We start from the raw sequence: 22,709 nt of genomic DNA, 5'->3' as shown, positions 1-22,709 counted from the left end.
GATCTGGTGATGTTCATGTTGCTAATAAATGGCAGAGTATGTTCTAATTTTGTATAATAAAATTTACTGCTCCTAATCAATGTTAAATTTATTGTTTTACATTATATGTATTTATATATATGGCAATGATTTCTGGAAGTTTTTAAGAATATCTTGGACAATAACACTGCTCTATGGTGTAAATCGCACTCAAAGAGACATCAATAATGGTGAAAACAAATTTAACAAAATTAACAGTTTAACTCACAAACAGGTAACTGAAAGTCTAAACATAAACAACAGCAGAATAAAACACAAATAAAGAAAACTGTTAGACCATTATACAACATTAATTTATACCGCAATGCATGCTGGGATATTTGTACCGTGCAACTCCCAGCATGCATTGCAGCATGAAACATTTGAGATGTTACCATTGTTGAGATACAAGGTCAGATTCATGAGGTCTGAGTGTGTATTTGTCATAACTGAACTGTTTTTGTATTTTATTTCTTAACTGTTAAGTAATTACGGAGGCATCTTTTCTGTTTCCACTTCTCATTAATTAAATTAATACCTGCAACTAATCATAAAATCTATTGAATGTGGCCCTTCTTCCAGATTTATACCAAAACATTTATCAGAACTAATTTCAGATAAATAGATTTCTCTATTTATTGATTTCCCAACTTTATTGCTATAGTACAAACATTTTGTAAACTCTGTATTCAAGCAGATGGAAAGTCTTCTTAAATGAGTTCAAGGGTGAAGAGCCCAACTAAACCAGCCCCTCACTCCATTATGGTGACACAAAAAACACCTTAATTTCTGTTGGATCTCAATGAGAATAGTATGGAAGTCAAATCAGTCAGTAATAAGTGTGTCTGCTGTTGTTTGTGGAGTTGTTTAATGATCCTCTGCTGAGACTGAAGCTGTTTTATTTTATTTTATTTTATTTAATGCTGTAACTCAAGTCACTGTTTGTATTTTTTGTTTATTTTCTTCAGTAATTGTGATTATTAACAGCAGGTGTTCATCAGTGTCTGAATTCACTCATTAGTGTTCATTAACTCTGTCAGGTGAACTATATTAGTTAACTAGTGTATGAAATAGTAAACAAGGACACAAAGCGTGATTTCAAACACAGACTTCAAAACATAGAATCTGAACTCTGTTAGCTCACAGTTTTCTGCAGTTGGTTACTTTCTCGAAAACAAAAATGTTACCCAGAAAGCACTGTTTTTAACAGAATATTACTGTTTTAGTGAAAAAACATTATTTTACCGTAGAATCTGACCGTTTTTTAACAGCAATTTTTTACAGTGCAGTATTCACTCTATATTTACTTTTTTCTTGATTTAAACTGTCCTTTAATTCCTTTCTAACCTCTACTTCTTCATGTGCTTTTGCTTTTTGTATTGATTTACTCATTTTAATCGTATACTTTTTAATTTCATATTTTGTGTTATCCCACCATATTCTTTTATCTTCATGATGCATCTCATTTTGTATTTCAGTATTTATCAAGTCCACTATTGCCTTTCTATAAGGTTCTCCTTTTAAAATTTCTGTATTTAAAATCCATATCCCTTTTCCTCTTTCGGTTTCATTAAAATCAATCTTCATTAATAAAAACTTGTGGTCGCTTAGCGCTGTTTCTTTAAAATAAACACTCTATAAAATCACCCAGTTTTTCCTTGCATAAAATAAAATCAATCCTACTTTGCTTTAAGTTACCAGCTACTAAATGTCTTCTTGAATATTCTCTTTTTCCTTCATTCCTTACTCTCCATATGTCCACTTCTTTGTGTTCTGCCATTAGTTTCTGCAACTCTTTTCTCCCAGTGTCATTCCTAAAAACCATGCCATCCGCTAAATCAGTTCTATTAAAAACCGTGTTAAAATATCCAATTAAAATAGTTTCTCCCCATAAAATCATTAGATCATTTATGCTGTTTAAAAAAGTCCTTCTTTTCTTTTTCTGCTACTGGAGCATGAATGTTACATAATGTTGTATTATTTTCTCTCATTCTAATAGCAAGGCATTTTCCCTCTTTATCATTGTATATTTCTTCCACATCATTCTTTATATCTTCTTTGACTAAAATAGCGACCCCTCTTCCCATCCTTCCATCACCATTGTTATAAAATATATCCCCCCTCCATCTCCTTTTAAAATCTTCCATCACGCCATTATTCCGATTAGTCTCTTGTAAACAAATTAAGTTTTGTTTTTTGCACAGTTCCTTTACCTTGTCAAATTTTCCAACATTCAAAAGACCTCTTGTATTAAAACTAACACGATTAAAAACCATTAAAAGAAAAGATAAAAATTAAAATAAATACTTAAAATTAGCGCTGCCAAAATTAACGCGTTAACGCATGCGATTAATTTTAAATAATTAACGCATTAAAAAAAATTAACGCAATTAACGCATGCAGGTTTTTTTACTTCCTGTTGTGGTAGACATGTGTTCAACATGCAATAAATGTGGATAAGACCAAGGAAGCACTTTTTGAAGGAAAGTTCCAGTATAAAACAATTAGGTACATCACAGGTTATCCAGAATTTCATGCAATTTCGGGTGTTTCATTTTTAACTTTCGACTTCTGTTGTAAGTTGATACTGCATGGCGAACAGAAACAAAATCATCCGCATTTCATGACTCGGTGTTCCTTTAAGGTAAGGTTCCTTTTAAGGCTACACAATAAAATTTTAATAAGAGTATTATCTTAATCATATTAAAATCGGAGTATTGGTGTCTTACGTAAATGTACTCAGTACGTCTGGTGAAGTCGCGAGCTGTCAAAGACAGGGCATTACTCTGCCTTTCAGCATGAGCCCTCCAAGTTTAGCGTGTTTCCTCATTAAACGCAACGAAAGCGTATACTTCGCGTTGTTGTGTCAGAATCCTTGTGAAATACAGTAATACTTTAGGACGCTTAGTTTAAGCAAATTTGATGAACTTGATCATGCGTGTTGAATCTGAGGGGAGTCGCTCCAGTATGGAAGGCCGTTGGGGCCAAAACGTCTGCAGCGCGTTGTGTGTGTCTGTCTGTGTGTTTGTCTGTGTCAGGCCCGTTGAGGGGTGTCAGGGGTGGAGTGAGCGACGTATCTGAGTAGGGGCGAGAGGGGTGTGCAATGTATTTAACGACCGGTTTGCAAGAAATTATCATTCATTTGCGGGCATTTGGGAGTCTCTGTGCACTTGCGGGATACTCCTAGTCTTAGCAACTGGATGAATGTAAAGGAGGATTAAGCAAAATTGTTTCTACTCTATAACTAATGTTCTCAACTAACAGCAATAAAACTTTACAATGAGTGCAACAGTTTGTATTCTATAGTTTATTATTATAATTTTTCATTTTCCATATCTGCAATTCCTGTATTTTGGCCTTTTTTTTGCAGTCCACTTAGAATCCAACATGGAAATCAATGTTTTCTTTATTGGCATTGATTGTTTTGAAATTTAAATGTCATTAACATGCCTGTGTTTTAATTTCTTTAATAAATATGGCTGTCAAGCCAGGATCTTGATGGTTTATTGTGGGTATGTTGTTTACATGAAGAAATCTGTGTTACAATTTAAACAAAAATTCTATTAAACAATTATATTTTGAATTTAAATAATTTTTTGTCTTGCGTTTACATTAATTTTACATTTAAATAGGCAAAATTACAAGCTTCAGTATTTTAAATGCGATTAATCGCGATTAATTTTTTAAAAAGGTGCGATTAATTAGTTAATCGATTGACAGCACTAATATATACAGGGAAAGCTGCCCTCATATCGAACACACACTCACAGATGCATAGGCTTATATTATTATTTTAAAAAGTAACAGGAAAAAGGGCACTTTCTCTCCAGAAGGAAAAAGGGCTCTTAATACAATTTGTGCCCCCTTCCTATCTCTCCGCACCCCTCGTTGAGAACCAAGAGAATCGCTCTCGAGGTTAACTAGGCAGCCGCACACTTGACCCGTGTGCATAGAGTAGGTGAGATCAAAGTCCCTTTAAGACATTTAGATAGATATTCTATAGTCTTTGGGTGAGCTGGGACGCGGGCAGTGGACCAAACCATTGTGAGGAAGGGAAGAGGGATCTCTCAGCTGTTTCTAAATGCATTTTTTTTTTGCGTTTTTATTTTTTAGTTTGCTCCATCTTGCTTTTCTTCAAAGGACGCAGATGTTTAATCAGCTGTTGTTCAGTGGTGAATTAGAAAACTTAACTATTAATATTAAGCATCACCACCGTCCACCCTACATCTACGCCCCTGTATGAAGTAGTGTTCTAGGTTATAACGATGCGTAAAGAATGCTCCGGCTTCAATACAGTGCGTTACAGTACACGACTGCCCCCTACTGTTCATGTCTTTATTTGCTAGACCATCTTTCCGTGCTAACACGCCATATGTCGTGGCCATGCGAGATCACTTTGTTTCATGCGCGTGTTAGTTCATGCCAGATCTGTATATACATTTACCTGATTTTATTTTTTTTTACTTTCTGTTGCCTTGTCACCTGCTAAAAAAGCGGGGGATAAACTTTCTAGAATATTTCCAGGCAGAAGTGATGCCTGTAACAGATGTAAGCAGTCACCGGCCGATTACTTTCACATGTTTTGGTCATGTTCAAAATTAACAACCTTTTGGTCTAATATTTTTACAATTCTTTCTCAAGCTCTTAATATAATCATCACTCCTGACCCTCTGACTGCCCTTTTTGGTTATCTTCCATCCCCAACTACACAAACATCACGCTTCGTCATTGCCTTTACCACCTTGCTCGCCAGGCGCGCAATTCTCCTCAAATGGAAACATGTGTCCCCTCCCTGATCAGAAAACTGGATTAAAGAGATTCTTAATGGCATCTATCTTGAGAAACTGAGACATTGTTTTAAAGGATTACTGAACTGCTTTAACAAAACATGGAGTCCCATGCTGTCAGTCATTGAGAACCTTAACATTTCAGGAACTGCTGACTAGAATTTCGAAAGGGAGAAAGAGAGACTTCTAGTTTTTATTTTACATTTTCATCCTTTGTATTTACCCATATATTTATTGTTATTTATTTTATTTATATTTTTTTTCTAATGTTATTATTTATTTGTTTATATGTTTATTATTTATTTATCAGTGTCTTGATTCACCGTTACATACTTATTGAAGGCCTCAGAAAATAGGGAGGGGTGGGAGATGGGAGGGATGGTGCATAGAAGGGGGTAGAAAAATGTAAGGTTGTTTAAAGAGTTCTACAGATTTCTTGTTTTTATTGCTATGTATTTCATGTCATCATTGTATAATATCTGGAAAAAATGCAATAAAAATATTGGAAATAAAAAAGTGGGGGATGTAGCTTCTTGTGTGTCAAGTGATGTAAGGGAAGTGGGTGGAGCTAGAGGGGAACGTCGGTGGTGGGAGCGACAGAACAGAAAAGCTTGTTACTGCTGAAGAACGTAATAAAAATAAGCTAGAAGCTATTACTTGTGTGTGTGTGTGTGTGTGTGATCATCTAACATCTACACAAGCCATCCAACTTCCCCTTCCACCACTACAATGTCTATCCATCCATCCATTTATTCATTTTATTTTGTAAATGTGCTATTTTTCAGGCTGATCTCAAAAATACAGTATTTTTTACTGACAGAATTTTAGGTGCTGGCTAGGACTGTCTCTGCCATTTGCAGATAACGTTGTCTTTTTGGCTTCATAGGACATGGAGTAGGTGGGACGGTTTGCTGCTGAGTGTGACATGGCAGGGAAAGAAACAGCACCTCTAAGAAACCATTGTGCTTGACTGGAAAAAGGTGGCCATCTCCAGTTTGGAGGAGAGTCTTTACCCCAAATGGAGTTCAAGTATCAGTGTTTTCCATGAGGAATGGAATGTGAGATTTAAAGATGGATCAGTGCAGCGGCAGCAGTAATGCAGTTGATGTGGTTGTCTGTTGTGGTGAAGGATCTGAGACGAAAGGCAATGTTCTTAATTTACTGCTCATTCTAGGTTCCTACTCTCACCAATGGTCATGACTGAAAAGAACAAGATCTTGGATACAACCGGCCACATTTTGCGAAGTGTTATGACCCGCTTGTTAGAGTCGCACCATAAGAGTGCCAACAAAATAGCCTGAATGCAAATTATTTATTATAAAAGTAACTCATAGAACAAACAATCAAAGCAACCAACAAATGTGTAGGGATAATAATTACGATAAAGAACTTAGGATAAAATCACAACAACACTTTAACTACATGATAAAATTAATGCAAAACAAAACCATAAGGTTAAAGAGTCAATGAAATGGCAGGTCTTGACATGTGGACTCCTGAGTAGCTACAGCGTCCTGGGGTAGCTAGCACAACAACTTTTATATACCCATTGATGAGTAATGCAGGCATCCAATCAGAATTTACCAAATGCTCTAATCTAGAGTCTTGAGATCATCACAGTGTATAAATATTGTAAAACTTAATACCTGTCGCTCTGCCTAAATCATAAAATATTCATCAAGTTTGTATTCTACTCAAAGTAAATGCAGTAAACTAGAAAAAATCTAGAATCTAAAAGTAAAGAAACTTCACTAATAAAAGCTGCAACACAGGACAATTGAATGGGCTTTTAAAACTTGAGGGCCTGGTATACTGCAAACTAAGCGTCCTAGAGCTCCACCTTCTTTGATGTGCGGTGTCTTCCCAGTGATGTCTCTCATTCAGGGAGTCAGACAGTGAACATCATCTAAAACAACACTAGCTACATGAATACACTGGAGAGAGTACAAATTTATCTGCACTGGTACAATCACTTGCAAAGAGATTTTAAGCTGCAGAGGAGCTGTTGGCCAGATGTTTATGACAATTCTTTTCTCAGCCACCACCACGGTGTTTACGGTAAACGCGAGAAGCGCAACACATTTACAACCCGACCTACTGCAGTGTAGGAGTGTTGGAAAACAGTATACTGTCACTCAGCCTTTTCAAACATTATTCAGACATGAAACATCCAGTGCACAGAGAAAATTTTTGCTGCATTCATGTCATGTGTGTAACTTTTTTCTCTATGTGTTTCTTAAGCTGCGCCGAATGATTAAAACTCTGTAGACACTGATCAGATCTGTACGGTTTCTCTCCAGTGTGAATCCTGTTGTTTTCAGATGTGTTAACTGATTAAACCTCTTGTAAAAACACTTGTACGGTCTCTCCAGAGTTAATTGTCTGGTGCAGTTTTAATTTTGGAGCTGTAATAAGTCTTCTCACACTCAAAGTGCATATACTCTTTCACATCAGTGTGGATTTTCATGTGTTTATTAAGGTTTGCTGATCGGTTGAATCTCTTCCCACACTGAGTGCATGTGAATGGTTTCTCTCCAGTGTGGGTCTTACATAGTCAAGTGATGCAATTTCCAAGGTCAAAGTTCACCAAGCTTGAACCTTGCAAGGCAGTGAATTGCGAAACTTGACGAACAAACTTACGTTTCCAGTCTGACACATTTGCGTGCGTATGAATGAAAGTCTATGGAGAGAAAAGTCCGGTGTGACCACAGACCCCAATTTTATCCTCCTTACACTGGCTGCCTGTTAAGTTTTGTATTAAATTTAAAATATTAATTCTCATCTATCTAGCTCCTGTTTATCTTCTGTCTCGCTACAATCCAACTCGCTCTATAATATCTCGAAACTCCGGGCTTCTGGTAGTACCTAGAATAGCAAAGTTGAGTAAAGGAGGTCGAGCCTTCTCATTTATGGCTGCTAAACTCTGGAATAGCCTCCCTGATAACATCCGAGGCTCAGACACACTCTCTCAGTTCAAAACTAGATTAAAGACCTATCTGTTTAGTAAAGCATACACTCAATGCATCACTTAGCGGGTTTCCACACAAGTTTCTACATCTTGCTTATATACACTATGAACAGCAGCTACGCTAATTATTCTTTTTTTTTTCTTCATTTCCACCTGGGGATAATCATCCCGAGGTCCTCAGATTATGCGGAGTCACTGATTGGATCTAAGACCAGTGACGAGATGATCCCAAGGTTTCCATATCCGGGACCAGGCCGTATCCTGAGCTGCTGCTGCGCTGGTGGTCGTGGGGAGTGGAGAACATGAGACTGATTCCAGTGATGCTCCAGGGACAGACGAGTCTTCACTTAGGCCAGCTTCCAGCCTCCACTGCTGAGACTGCAGCTCTGCACAAGACTTTTGGCCAGCGAAGAAATGAAAATGGTCGTGCCCAACTGAGTCTGGTTTCTCTCAAGGTTTTTTTTCTTCACTTCTATCAGTAAAGTTTTTTTTTTCCCTCTCCGCTGTCGCCACTGGCTTGCATGGTTCAGGATCGGTAGAGCTATGCATCAATGGATTTGCTCTTCAGTGTTTGGACTCTCAGTAATGATTTAAACCACACTGAACTGAGCTGAACTGAACTTAAACACTAAAAACTGAACTACCCTGATCCAATTTATTATGACCATTTATGTGAAGCTGCTTTGACACAATCTACATTGTAAAAGCGCTATACAAATAAAGCTGAATTGAATTTAATTAAGAGCAAGTGAATGGTTTCTCTCCAGTGTGGATCCTCATGTGTTTATAAAGGGATGATGATTAGCGAAAACTCTTCCCACACTGAGTGCACGTTATTGGTTTCTCTCCAGTGTGGATCCTTATGTGTTGATCAAGGTTTGATGAGCGGTTGAAACTCTTCCCACACTGAGTGCAAGTAAATGGTTTCTCTCCAGTGTGGATCCTCATGTGGTGATCAAGGTTTGATGAGCGGTTGAAACTCCTCCCACACTGAGTGCAAGTAAATGGTTTCTCTCCAGTGTGGATCCTCATGTGTTGTTTAAGGTATGATGAGCAGTTAAAACTTATTCCACACTGAGTGCATGTGAATGGTTTCTCTCCAGTGTGGATCCTCAAGTGTTTATTAAGTGATGATGTTTGGCGGAAACTCTTCCCACACTGAGTGCATGTGAATGGTTTCTCTCCAGTGTGGATCCTCATGTGTTTATAAAGGGATGACGATTGGCGAAAACTCTTCCCACACTGAGTGCACGTTATTGGTTTCTCTCCAGTGTGGATCCTCATGTGTAGATTAAAGTTTGATGATTGGCTGAAACTCTTCCCACACTGAGTGCATGTGAATGGTTTCTCTCCAGTGTGGATCCTCATGTGTTTATAAAGGGATGATGATTGGTGAAAACTCTTCCCACACTGAGTGCACGTTATTGGTTTCTCTCCAGTGTGGATCCTCATGTGTAGATTAAAGTTTGATGATTGGCTGAAACTCTTCCCACACTGAGTGCATGTGAATGGTTTCTCTCCAGTGTGGATCCTCATGTGTTTATAAAGGGATGATGATTGGTGAAAACTCTTCCCACACTGAGTGCACGTTATTGGTTTCTCTCCAGTGTGGATCCTTATGTGTTGATCAAGGTTTGATGAGCGGTTGAAACTCTTCCCACACTGAGTGCAAGTAAATGGTTTCTCTCCAGTGTGGATCCTCATGTGGTGATCAAGGTTTGATGAGCGGTTGAAACTCCTCCCACACTGAGTGCAAGTAAATGGTTTCTCTCCAGTGTGGATCCTCATGTGTTGTTTAAGGTATGATGAGCAGTTAAAACTTATTCCACACTGAGTGCATGTGAATGGTTTCTCTCCAGTGTGGATCCTCAAGTGTTTATTAAGTGATGATGTTTGGCGGAAACTCTTCCCACACTGAGTGCATGTGAATGGTTTCTCTCCAGTGTGGATCCTCATGTGTTTATAAAGGGATGACGATTGGCGAAAACTCTTCCCACACTGAGTGCACGTTATTGGTTTCTCTCCAGTGTGGATCCTCATGTGTAGATTAAAGTTTGATGATTGGCTGAAACTCTTCCCACACTGAGTGCATGTGAATGGTTTCTCTCCAGTGTGGATCCTCATGTGTTTATAAAGGGATGATGATTGGTGAAAACTCTTCCCACACTGAGTGCACGTTATTGGTTTCTCTCCAGTGTGGATCCTCATGTGTAGATTAAAGTTTGATGATTGGCTGAAACTCTTCCCACACTGAGTGCATGTGAATGGTTTCTCTCCAGTGTGGATCCTCATGTGTTTATAAAGGGATGATGATTGGTGAAAACTCTTCCCACACTGAGTGCACGTTATTGGTTTCTCTCCAGTGTGGATCCTTATGTGTTGATTAAGGTGTGATGAGCGGTTGAAACTCTTCCCACACTGAGTGCAAGTAAATGGTTTCTCTCCAGTGTGGGTCCTCATGTGTTTATTAAGTGATGATGCTTGGCGGAAACTCTTCCCACACTGAGTGCACGTAAATGGTTTCTCTCCAGTGTGGATCCTCATGTGTAGATTAAAGTTTGATGATTGGCTGAAACTCTTCCCACACTGAGTGCAAGTAAATGGTTTCTCTCCAGTGTGGGTCCTCATGTGTTTAGAAAGGGATGATGATTGGCGAAAACTCTTCCCACACAGAGTGCAAGTAAATGGTTTCTCTCCAGTGTGGATCCTCATGTGTTGTTTAAGGTATGATGAGCAGTTAAAACTTATTCCACACTGAGTGCATGTGAATGGTTTCTCTCCAGTGTGGATCCTCATGTGTTTATTAAGTGATGATGCTTGGCGGAAACTCTTCCCACACTGAGTGCACATGAATGGTTTCTCTCCAGTGTGGATTATCATGTGAATCTTAAGTTTGCTTTTGCTTGCCAAAATCTTTCCACACTGAGTGCAGGTGAAACAATTCTTGTCTCTCCTTTTCAAAATACCATCAGTCTGTAAATGAGTTTTTTCCTCAATTTTGATATGATGTTCCTCCTCTTTCCTCTCATTCTCTTCAATTAGGTCTGAAATAAATAAATAACAGATTAATTTTCATTAAGTCTAAAAATCTCTCATCAAAAGCTGAAAAGTAAAAAGACACTAGAAACATTGGCTACACACACTTATTTTGATGCATGTTAAATGTAAAATAAAATCAGATCATATTTTGTTCAGTCATTAACCTGTACACATTTAAGCAGATTAAATTCATCTTTATTTATCTACTGCTTTTACAATGTAAATTGTGTCATAGTCGCCTAACATAGAAGTCATTGTAAATTGAAATGCTGTCAGTCCAGTTTTCAGAGTTTCTTACATAATTGATCATAAAAGTAATTTTGGTCACATTGATAAGACACAGATTTGAAAGGTGTAAATGGTGTGACGACCCTGGTATTCCAGTTTGGATGTGGCAGATCCTGTTAAGGTGCCATGGTAGCTCCCCAATTGGTTCAAAGCATATAAATGCGAGAGTGAGCTAGCTTCTGCAGGATAGTGTGGCTACTGGCCGTCTTCGCATCAAGACCATCTCTTTATTTTGGCAATCTTATGGTTTTGTTTGGCATTATTTATATGTGTAGTTAAAGTTAGTTATTTTCTTTATTTTCCCCTAGACATTTGTTTGTTTCTTGATTTGTTGTTTTATTAGTTGTGTATAATAAATAAGTTGCATATATAATTTTTTTGTTGTCTGAGCTCTTTTATGTTGCAACTCGAACGAGGGGGTCGTAACAATGGCCTATTTTTATTTGTATATATTCATAATTACAACAAAATGTTTCTCTAAAATTTGTTTAGCAGACAGGGAATACTATGGATAGAATACTATGGATAAGATACTGTGGATAGAATGAAAGAACCGACAGGGGAAAGCAAAGAAGGAGGTGTTTGTTTCTTTATTAACAACTCATGGTTGAGAAACATACATCCAGTTAGATCATTTTGTTCTCCTGATCTGGAATACCTTATGCTTCGGTGCCGACCACACTGGGCACCAAGAGAGTTCACAGCTGTTATAAATACAGCTGTCTACATCCACCCTCAAGCCAACACAAAGCAGGCGCTAAGAGAACTGAATGGGAGCATAAGCGAGCAGGAAACCACACACCCAGTGGCAGCGTTTATTGTTACAGGGGACTTTAACAATGCCAATCTCAGGAAAATCGCTCCAAAATACTATTACCATATCACCACAAACATGCGTGGTGACCGTATTTTGGACCACTGCTATTCTCCGTTCCGGGACGCCAACAAATTCCTCCCCCGCCCACCGATTGGCATATCAGATGACTCTTTTGTTCTGCTCTTGCCTGCTTACAGGCAGAAACTGAAACGGGAACCACCCACCCTCAAGACGTTTCAAAGCTGGACGGACCAATCGGATTCCATACTTCAAGAATGTTTTGATCTTGTGGACTGGGAGATGTTACGGACAGCTTCTGATGACGACATTAAGGGCCTACTCACACTATGCCATCCGTACTGTGCCCAGGCCCGTTTCCTGGATCGTTTGAGAAGTGTGAGTTTCCCGGATCGTTGAGAAGACCCTTAGCTGAATCGGGCTCAAGCACGGTTCACTTGGCTGGCCCTAGCCCGGTTGGAAGAGAAGGGCCTGAGCGCGGTTCACTTGGCCGGTACGTTTGTAGTGTGAGTGCAAAACGTGCCAAAACCCGAAACTGAAAGAGAGACGTGACTTTAAGGGATTGTTTCATATGGATTTATTAATCATTCTTACTGTTCAGTGAACGCAAACTGCCGTAATTTATTAAAGACGCAGACATCTCACTGCACGACAGTTGCGCGCCTTCAGCAAACCTCCTCATTCCTGCAGCACTAGGGCTTTATGATTGTTTATAAGCGCCTAAAGTGGCGGATCTGTTCGGCGAAATATCTGACTGCGTGTAAATGCATCCCTAAGGACTGTTTGGTGAAATATTTGACTGCATGTCACTGCATATCAGACGACTGAAACGATATAACTAGAGAAATCTCCACTGTGCTGCTGAGTGAGTGAGAGCGCTTCTCACTGAACAGCGCAGCAGCGATGACGTAAGCGTGCCGAGGCCCATTTGTGGTGTGAGTGCAGGCTGTCGGGGGAGACGGGAGGGGGGACAAGTGCGGTTTGGCCCAGTTCGAGGCAACTGTACCTAGTGTGAGTACGACCTAAAGTTTACTCAAGACACCGTTACATGCTTCATCAGAAAGTGTATAGAAGACACGGTCCCAACAAAAACTGTCCATATCTAAACTGTCTAAAAATCTGTCCCTAACCCAAAACCATAGATTAATGGCGAAGTTCGAACAGCCCTATTAGTGTGAACCTCCGCCTATAAATCCAGAAATGCTGAGGAACAAAAACAAGCAAACTACAACCTCAGGTAAACTATCAAAACAGCAAAACATCAATACAGAGGTACAAGGTATAGGGGAGGAGTATGTGGCAGGGACTTAATTACATCACAGACTTTAAAAGTAACAAACCCCTCACTGTGAACATTTCTGCGTCTCTCCCGGACGAGCTCAACTCGTTCTACACTTGCTTTAAAGCCCAGGACAGCACCCACACACTGTGCGCTCCGCGGCTGATACCGAAACCGTCAGCACACTCTATTTCTGTAGTGGACGTAACGAGATCTTTTCAGAGCATCCTGAAAGCTACGTCCCAGACCTCTCGCTCTCTCGGCCTGTGGTTCCCACATGCTTTAAGACAGCTACTATTGTGCCCATACTGAAATAATCTAAAACCACATGCTTAAATGACTGACGTCCAGTTGCTCTGACACCCATCTTCAGCAAGTGCTTTGAGAAGCTGATTAAAAAGCACATCTGCTCTGTACTGTCCGCTCACACTGACCCTCTGCAATTTGCTTACAGAAATAATCGCTACACTGATGAAGCAATTGCTTTCACCTTGCACACTGCTCTGTCTCACCTGGAAAATAAAAGCACATATGTGAGAATGCTGTTTGTGGACTACAGCTCAGTATTCAACACTTTAGTGCCTGCCAAACTAGTGGTGAAGCTCCAGGCTCTGGGTCTACACAGCTCTCTGTGCAACTAGTTCCTGGACTTCCTTTCAAGCAGACTGAACAACATAACCTCATTCACACTGATCCTCAACACTGGTGATCCACAGGGCTGTGTTCTCAGTCCACTCCTCTACTTCCTGTAAACACATGACTGTACAGCCAAACACATCTCCAACGTCATCGTTAAATTTGCTGATGACAGTGGTGGGCCTAATCACAGATAATAATGAGAGGGCCTACAGAGAGGAGATACACACTCTGACGCAGTGGTGTGAGGAAAACCACCTCTCACTCAACATCAGCAAAACCAAGGAGCTGGTGGTGGATTTCAGGAAAGAGAATAGAGAACACACCCCCATCACCATCAACGGGACACCAGTGAAGAGAGTCAGCACTTCCAAGTTTCTTGGAGTACACATTGCTGGGGAATTGACATGGACTGCTCACACAGAGGCAGTGCTAAAGAAGGCACAACAACGCCTCTTCTTCCTCAGGCGTCTCAGGAGGTTTGGAATAAGCCCTCACATCCTCCGCTCGTTCTACACCTGCACTGTGGGGAGCATCCTGTGTGGCTGTATTACCACCTGGGGCCTGTTTCAGTAAGGAGGTTCAAACAACTCTGAGTTTAAACTTGAACTCTGAGTTGATTTACAGAGAGAGATTAAAAACTCTTGAGTTTTCGGTTTCAGAATAGCTGATCTGAGTTGGGTCAATCAACTTCGAGTAGACCAACTCAGAGTTAAGCGCGCGCACCGTGACTTTAAAAAGGCATTATCAATGGAGCGCAGACATTACGAGTGACTATGGCAATTACTTATAAAAGAGATCACCATTTCTTTCTCCAGCTGAACTTGATGTTCTCATGCAAAGTTATAGCAAATATGAGCGTATATATTTGAAAAGAAGCAACCATCAGTGAAGAAGAGACAGTTAGCGTGGGAAAACAGCTGCTCAAGTTAATGCCTAATTTCACTTTTTAAGTATTTAAATATTTAAGTATAATAAAATAAGTAATGTAATTTGTGACGTTTATATATTTTTTCTAAACTTTCTTTTATACATTTATTAGTTTTAAACGATTTAACAGTGCACTTGTGTGTCTGCCTTTTTTATTGATCAAGTGATAGAGGTTAATATAACATTTAGAAGGTAAGCAGTACTAAAAATAATTTTTAGAAAGAATAATAATCCCATTAATCTAGTTACAATGCATGTCGAAGGTGAATTTAATTTAATTATTTATTAAAAAAGGATAAGCCATTCTTGTACAGTTCTTCTGTGTGTGACTAAAATGTAGGCAATAGCTATGTTTCCACCAAATATATTACATAAATGTATGTGCAAAACTGGAATATTGCATAAAAGATGCGAATAAAATTCCATCCAACGAGTCAAAGAGAAAAAAATTGTCACTTCCTGATTAAACTGGCACCAAATATCAACAGTAAAAACAGAATTTACTGTGGTAGAAGAAGCTGCGTCAATTAATTCTTTATTTAGCCTAATTAATGTACTTGCGCCTCGATGTCAGAAGACAATGCTGAAACACAATGAACACATGGGGGCGTCTGAAGCCATGAGACACGGAGACTCTTGACACGCACCAGACGTTCGGAGGTAATTAATAATATACAATAATACTGAAACAGTTAAGGCATTTTAGAATGACTAAAACAATATTTAAGACATGTTACAGTGTGCTCAGCCTGCTGGGTTGATCATTTACACACATTTTCATTATCATATGATCATGGTCTTTTTTTAATGGACATACACAGCAAATTCATTGGTGTTAAATTTCAAGTGTTGAGGTAATTCAGAGTAAAGTGTTAAAATTCTAGAGTTAGATTGGCATTAGAAGCTGATTTGCCTCCTTGTCACACAGAGTAACATGTATCTACCTTTGTAGAAAACCCTTGTATTTGAGAAACTAATCAGAGTGTCTGAAATCTCACCATACACCCTCATTCACCTGGCCCTTGAATTGGTCAATTAAATTAGTCCACTAGACAGAAGGAATGACCACAAATAAGTGAATTCAGACACCTGGGGCCTGTTTCAGTAAGGAGGTTTAAACAACTCAGAGTTTAAACTTGAACTCTGAGTTGATTTACCGAGAGATTAAAAACTCTGAGTTTTCGGTTTCAGAACAGCTGATCTGAGTTAGGTCAATCAACTTTGAGTAGACCAACTCAGAGTTAAGCGTGCGCAATGTGACTATAAAAAGGCATTATCAATGGAGCGCAGACATTACGACTGACTATGGCAACATCTTAAAAAAAGAAATCAGCATTTCTTTCTCCAGCTGAACTTGATCTGCTCATGCAAAGTTATAGCAAATATGAGTGTATATATTTAAAAGGAAGCAGCCATCAGTGAAACAGAGACAGCGTGGGAAAACAGCTGCTCAAGTTAATGCGTAATTTTTAATTTTAAGTATTTAAACATTTAAGTATAATAAAATAAGTAATGTAATGTCATGTTTATACTTTTTTTCTAAACTTTTATACACTTTTATCAGTTTTAATAGATTTAACAGTGCATTTGTTATGTGTCTGCCTTTTTATTGATCAAGTGATAGAGGTTGATATAACATTAAGAAGGTAAGCAGTAATAAAATTATTTTTAGACAGAATAATAATCCCATTAATCTCTAACAGTACATGTCGAAGGTTAAGCTAATTATTTATGAAAAAAAGGACAAGCCTCGTGCATGACTTTGTTCTGTGTGTGACAAAAATGTAGGCAATAGCTGTTTCCATCAAAATTACATACATTTGTGCAACACTGGAATAAAATAAAGCAGCGTTTTTATCCAAAGAGTCGAAGAGAACACAATCATCACTTCCTGATTAACTTGCGCCAAATATCAACAGTAAAAACAGAATTACTGCGGTAGAAGAAGCTGCGTCAATGATTTTTTATTTAATTAATGTACTTGCGCCTCAGAAGACAATTGACACACAATAAACACGTGGGGGCGTTTGAAGCCAGACGCGGAGATCTTGACACGATCCAGACGCTCGGAGGTAATTAATAAAATACACTAATACTGAAACAGTAAAGGCATTTTAGAATCACTAAAACAACATTTAAGATGTCCTGCAGTGTGCTCAGTCTGCTGGTTTGTCCTTTCACACACATTTTCATCATCATCTCTAACAAACCTTTTTTTAATGTACATACTGTAATTTGTTAAGTGCACTTCGTAGTTTATGTGCATCTTATCAAATAAAATATCTTATCAAATAAAAGTTTAACTCAGTTATGCACATGTTTTATTATGCGTATTTTCAAAAGTTATGTGAATCATGACGTTTCCATCAATCCTTTTTATGCACATTTCCAAAAAGAGCTCTAAAATAGGTGTGTGGAAATGTAAGACTAATGCGAGAAATACCGCTTCATCTTTAAAAAGGGGAGGAGACCGACAGAAACTCAGAGTTTAGAGAATAAAACCTGCTCCGGACCAGGTTAGATTCAAAGAGTAAGTTACCACAGTAACTGACTCTGAGTTAAAGTTAACTCTCTTTTAGAAACAGGCTTGACTTACCCTGCTTTCTCGAGTTTAACAAACCTGCCTTTTTGAAACGGAAAACCCAGAGTTTCTCTCATTTCAGGGTTAAACTACTCTGAGTTTTAACTTAACCTGCTTTCTGAAACAGGCCCCTGCTGTTGAACACCTGCTGTTAACAAGCACAATCACTGAAGGAATAAGAAATTGAAGGAAGAAATAAAACTACAGACACAGCCTCACACCAATCCAACTGAATTAAAACAGAGGATTAAACAACTCCATTAAATAATAGTATAAGCAGCTTCACTGATTACAGTTTGACTTCATTTCTGTAAGAATATTTGACAATGAACAGAGGTTTATATTTTTTTATTAAAAATATTTCATTTGACCTCACCATCATAGAGATCAGAGGCTGCTTATTTGAGATCTTGAAGCTTTACTCTTATATCCTAATGTTTCTAAAACTCATTAGCTATAGCAAGAAAGGTCAAGAGAAACTATACTGTTTATGCTTAATTGTTATAGATTTAATTTCCGGTGTTTATTAAGTTGATTCATAAAGATATGCAAATATAGTTGTATTAAAACTGCATGGGACAATACTTCTGGCAGTCTGCTGCTCTTCATAGAAAATTCAACAAACAATTAGGATGCAATTAATAATTAGAGTGTCATGCACTAAACATTCAAGCTCCAACTTGCTCTTTATGACACACAGGCATCAAGAATCAGGACATGAACCTCAACCGTGGTTGCTAAAAAAAAAAGCTGCATAGTTCATGCCGCAATGCATGCTGGGTGCCAGCATAGTACAAAGCTCCCAGCATGCATTGCAGCATGAATAAATTATGCAGCTTTATGTTATTACAATCTCTTTCTTTTCCTTTATTTTGTGTTGTTTTTGGGAGGTAATGTTTCAGTAGAGTGTTTTTTTTTAACTTGATTTTTATTTTTTTGTTTGTCACCATCATTGAGAATCAAAGACTAATTATTGATGTCTGTGTGTTTTTGAGTTCTGCCATAGATCAAACATTCTTATTGTAAATATTGTTTTTATTTTATTGGAGCTTCAGTGGTTTCATTTATGTATATTATTTATTTCTCACACATAACTAATATGATATTGAATTATTATTGTGACAGTTTATGACTTAAGCATTGTAGTGCTTGTATTTCAATATACAATATATTTACTATTGTTGAGTCATGGCCTGAGGAGAGTATGATAATGTTCTTCTCACCCACTTTATCTTCTCAACTGTGCTCTCTCATGTTCAGTTGGTTTTGGGGGTTGATTTTGACTCATGTTTGACAATGCTTTGCTCAGGGTATAATAAGGAACGGTAAGTGTTGATCTGGGAGAATGGCTTTTACTCTGCATCTCCTGCACACGGCTGCGTAGCCTCATATGCTAACACACAGTTTCACTGTCTTTGTTGCTCAGCAGTGCACGTACAGCTAATTTTTCTACTGTCTGTATATTCAAACATGTAAATTAATAAACAACTTTACCTGCTTTAAGCTTTGAGATTCTTTCTCTTTATCAATGATAATAACAACTTTGATGGAGTCAGATTAATTACAATGGAGTCAGATAAATAATGGATTTAAACACGCCATCCTTCAACTGCTTTCTGTTTCTGATTATTGGTTCAGAATAGCAGCGTAAGCTCCAAACCATACAGCTATGTTTCCATTTAAAACTGCCAATTAAATTAATTTGCAAAACTGGAATATTGCATAAAAATATGCAAATAAATCAGTGTTGTCGGGCGACGAGGAGGCAAAGTAGGTGGTGCTGTCACCTCACAGCAAGAAGGTTGCTGGTTCGAGCCTCAGCTGGGTCAGTTGGCATTTCTGTGTGGAGTTTGCAATGTTCTCCCCGAGCTTGCGTGGGTTTTCTCTGGGTGCTCCGGTTTCCCCCACAAGATCAAAGACAAGCAGCATTACACTGTTTTAAGGATCTAAAAATTTATACTTTAAAAAGCAAAAAGATTCCAATAGCGGCGCCTGCTTGTACGTGAAGTATATGGTCAACACTGATGAACTCAACAACAACATATAGTTTAGAATACTGTACAATGTTTTATAATAATTTATTATTTTAGTGTCTATTTCATTCAGCATATTTAAAATTAGAGTCATCCACATTTTCTGACATACTTTAAATCAAGGTTTCTACAGGTGTCACCAAGTTAAATTTAAGACTTTTTAAGACATTTTAAGACCATTATGAATGAAATTTTAGACTAAGGAATTTTTCAAATGGCCCAGAAGAAAAGGTTGTTATTTGTCCAATCAAAAAAATATTTTTTTATATAAAATAATTATTAACACAATAATAGATCAATGATACTAATATTAAAATATTTTAGATAAATAAATAATTAATAATAAATAATAAATATTGTGTAAAAACAAGAGAGCTCGACTTGGATCCACACACTTTTTTTCCCAAAATAAACTTTCTTTAAAATAAAAAACTAATTAACAAATGTTTTAAAAGTTTTAAAAACTATAATAAACTAAATCCATTCAAAACAATCTGTCCAGGTGGATATCCTCAGCAGTCTTTACCATTATGATAAATAGAGTTAAAATGACCTTTTTAAATAAAGGTTGAAAGTTTTATGGAGATGGATTGTTGGTGATTGTGTGGGTTTTGACCTAATTGGGTAACAAAACATGAACATAGGAAAATGAAGACTTGTTTTAAAAAGATTTAAGACCTACAACACAACATTTCAGTAAATTTAAGAATTTTTAAGGCCAAATTTTAGATTTTTTAAAACATTTGAGAATTTAAGACATTTTAAGACTCAGCGGAAACCCTGTTTAAACACAATAGCCCTGATAATTAGTTATTATAATAAAGGTTTAATTCTAACTCTGATACTATCTGTGAGAACTAGTAACAACTACTAGAAACAAGTTTAAACCCATAAAGAAGTTGATGAAAAAAAAGGAATTGTGATCAACCTGACATATGCAAATGGAAAATACCAAGCCAACACTATCACTGTAATAGCAGATATCTTTTATGAGAACACTGTAGGTCAAATGTCGTCAGCTCGGTTAAACTTTATTTATATGTATTGTTTTTATAGCGCCAGTGCTCAAGGGCGCTTTACACACAGTAGGAGAACAAGAAAAGCAATAACCTTAAGAAGGTAGAGAAAACGGGCGACTAATAATACATAAAATAATGACAAAAGACATGAGAACAAGTAACAAAAGAAACTCATTCTTGTCTTTCAATAAGTGCTTATGTGCATTTGGGAGAACTAGGCAGCACACTCAGGGCTGCAACATGGATTTAATTTAGTATTCTTATTATTTAAATATATCTGAATGAAAACTAACTTGTTTGTTCCTGCAGATCTTCCTGTTTGACTGTGAATGTTTCTTCAATCTTCACATCTTCACTCTCCTCTTTAATAAACGCCATCTTTATAACAGTGTGGAGATCAGTCACTTCAGCAGGAGTTTTTCTCTGCGTTTGGACACTTTATCCTGTTTAAAATGAACAAAACAATGAACAGAAACAAAATAACTTCTCTTCAACACTTGCTTCAACAGTTTCTTTATATGAGAGTGATTGACAAAAATAAATCAGGTAAGTCTGAGCAAGAAACAATAGCCACAAACAAATGACCTGATAAAAACTAGTCCTCCATTTCATATATATATATAATGTATACTTGTATTGGAATGACATTATGCTAGTAAATAAATAAAACCTTCATTAAAACACACATTTCTGTTGTTCAAACAATAGCCCTCGATTACTGTTATTAAAATAGTACTTCGTTGTATAAAGGATTAAAATAATAGTCAACCGCAGGTATATAACATCGAAATAAATACCTGAAACTTTAATCAATCGGTTTATATTTGTGTAAAGTTGTGAAACAAACCTTCCTCCGGTTGAACCGCAGCGCGGAAGCGGCGCAGCCTTATGACGTCACACAACACGCCAAAATAAAAGTCTTTTTTGTTCAGCTTTTTTGCAACTTACTGTTGCAGTCAGGACATGATAAATTTCACACTCCTTTTCACATCTCACATAACATATCTGCTCTCTCTCTCTCTCTCTCTCTCTCTCTCTCTCTCTCTCTCTCTCTCTCTCTCTCAAGTACACAGACATTCAGTATTTGAAGTTGATCAAAACTTTTAATCCAAACATTTTTACACAATTTTGAAAAACTTGTTTAATCCACTAAGAATAAGTTTTTTTTTTTTCGTTTTTATTGTTGCAAAAAGTTTACATCACAAAAACAGGGAACAATCAAAATCGCAAGGCATATTTACTATTAAAATTAATAAAATTATTTAAAATTGTTACAACTGCAACAAGGAGCAAGGAGCAGTAAAAAAGATCTACATCAAAGGACAAACCTTTATGACAATAAATGTTTTAAAAAATTAAGTAAAGAGAGCTTCGATTATTTTACTTTGATTTCTGAAGTATTTAAAGCTTTAAGCCACTTTCTCTACCTCAGAAAGAAAACATCTAAAAGAGGGTCTGCACTTTTTCCACTCACAGCAATGAATATGACATTTACCCATTAGTAAAAAAAAAAGTTCACAACATCAGAGAAAGAACAATGTAAATCAGCTTTGTAAAATATAAAATCTTCTAGAACAATAGGGGGGACTGAAATCATCTTTAATTAAAGCCAAGAATGGATGTCAAACCAGTATTTAAAATAAAAATAAATAAATAAATAAGTGATCACAAGAAAAAAAAAGTGATCAAGTGTTTCTGGAGCAGAAGCTACACTTGTCAACATTAAAGTTAAATCTTTTTTGAATAAACTTGTTCACATGATATATCCTGAATAAAATTATGTAATGAGTTTCCTTAACCTTAGGTGCTACAGGATATTTAAGATAAAAGGTAAAAGCTTTGTCGTGCTGAAGAACGATGGCAAAGCTAAGTGTGATCACTGTAATAAATGAATGTTGCAGCAGGGTGTCTCCATCAACATGAGCAGTATCTGCGCTCGCTTCACCAACAGCAGAGGAAAAGAACGCACTGTGTTACATTCATTGTGCATCCCGGCTCAACCAACAAGTGTTGTGTGTTTTAGCTGAAGTGTTTGGAGTGTGTAGCTGAGCAGCTCAGTGCTAGCTTTAGCTTATTAGCTGAGGGGGAAACTAAACAGCTCATTCTCTCCATCTGTGTGTGTTTACAGTCTGGATCATGGAGGACACACGAGGATTACAGCAGGACCACGCAAATGTAGGACTACACACACACACACACACGAGGATTACAGCAGGACCACGCAAATGTAGGACTACACGCACGCACACACACACACACACACACATAGGGAAGTGTATCAGCTGCCAAATGAAGC

At 37.5% G+C, this 22,709-nt stretch overlaps 1 protein-coding gene across 2 annotated transcripts; it reads right to left on the bottom strand.

The window, feature by feature from the left end:
• Nucleotides 1-6,098: 6,098 nt before the first annotated feature.
• On the bottom strand, nucleotides 6,099-21,311 carry LOC148680655 (uncharacterized). 2 transcript variants are annotated; one of them, XM_088650241.1, is made up of 3 exons: nucleotides 21,211-21,311; nucleotides 20,707-20,856; nucleotides 6,099-10,817 (listed from the first exon to the last, which is right to left on the bottom strand). In XM_088650241.1, exons 2-3 carry the CDS (start codon nucleotides 20,789-20,791, stop codon nucleotides 8,575-8,577), a joined length of 2,328 nt encoding a protein of 775 aa, XP_088506367.1. In that variant the 5' UTR covers nucleotides 20,792-20,856; nucleotides 21,211-21,311; the 3' UTR covers nucleotides 6,099-8,574. The 2 variants fall into 2 exon arrangements, with proteins under 2 accessions (XP_088506367.1, XP_088506366.1); XM_088650240.1 differs by having other exon boundaries at nucleotides 21,261-21,311.
• Between the last annotated feature and the right edge of the window lie 1,398 nt (nucleotides 21,312-22,709).

This window comes from Danio rerio, chromosome 4, assembly GCF_052040795.2.
Source record: "Danio rerio strain M-AB ecotype USA chromosome 4, GRCz13ab, whole genome shotgun sequence".
NCBI classification, from domain to species: Eukaryota; Metazoa; Chordata; class Actinopteri; order Cypriniformes; family Danionidae; genus Danio; species Danio rerio.
The sequence above is the reverse complement of the archived record's forward strand: the minus strand, read 5'-3'. Positions and strand labels throughout refer to the sequence as shown.

What these genes read in the sequence shown, in the direction of transcription:
- LOC148680655 (XM_088650241.1), bottom strand. Translation starts at nt 20,791, where the DNA reads ATGGCGTTTATTAAAGAGGAGAGTGAAGATGTGAAGATTGAAGAAACA. An exon ending in AGATCTGCAGGAACAAACAA is followed by an intron (nt 10,818 to 20,706) that starts GTTAGTTTTCAT and finishes TATTTATTTCAG; the next exon opens with ACCTAATTGAAGAGAATGAG.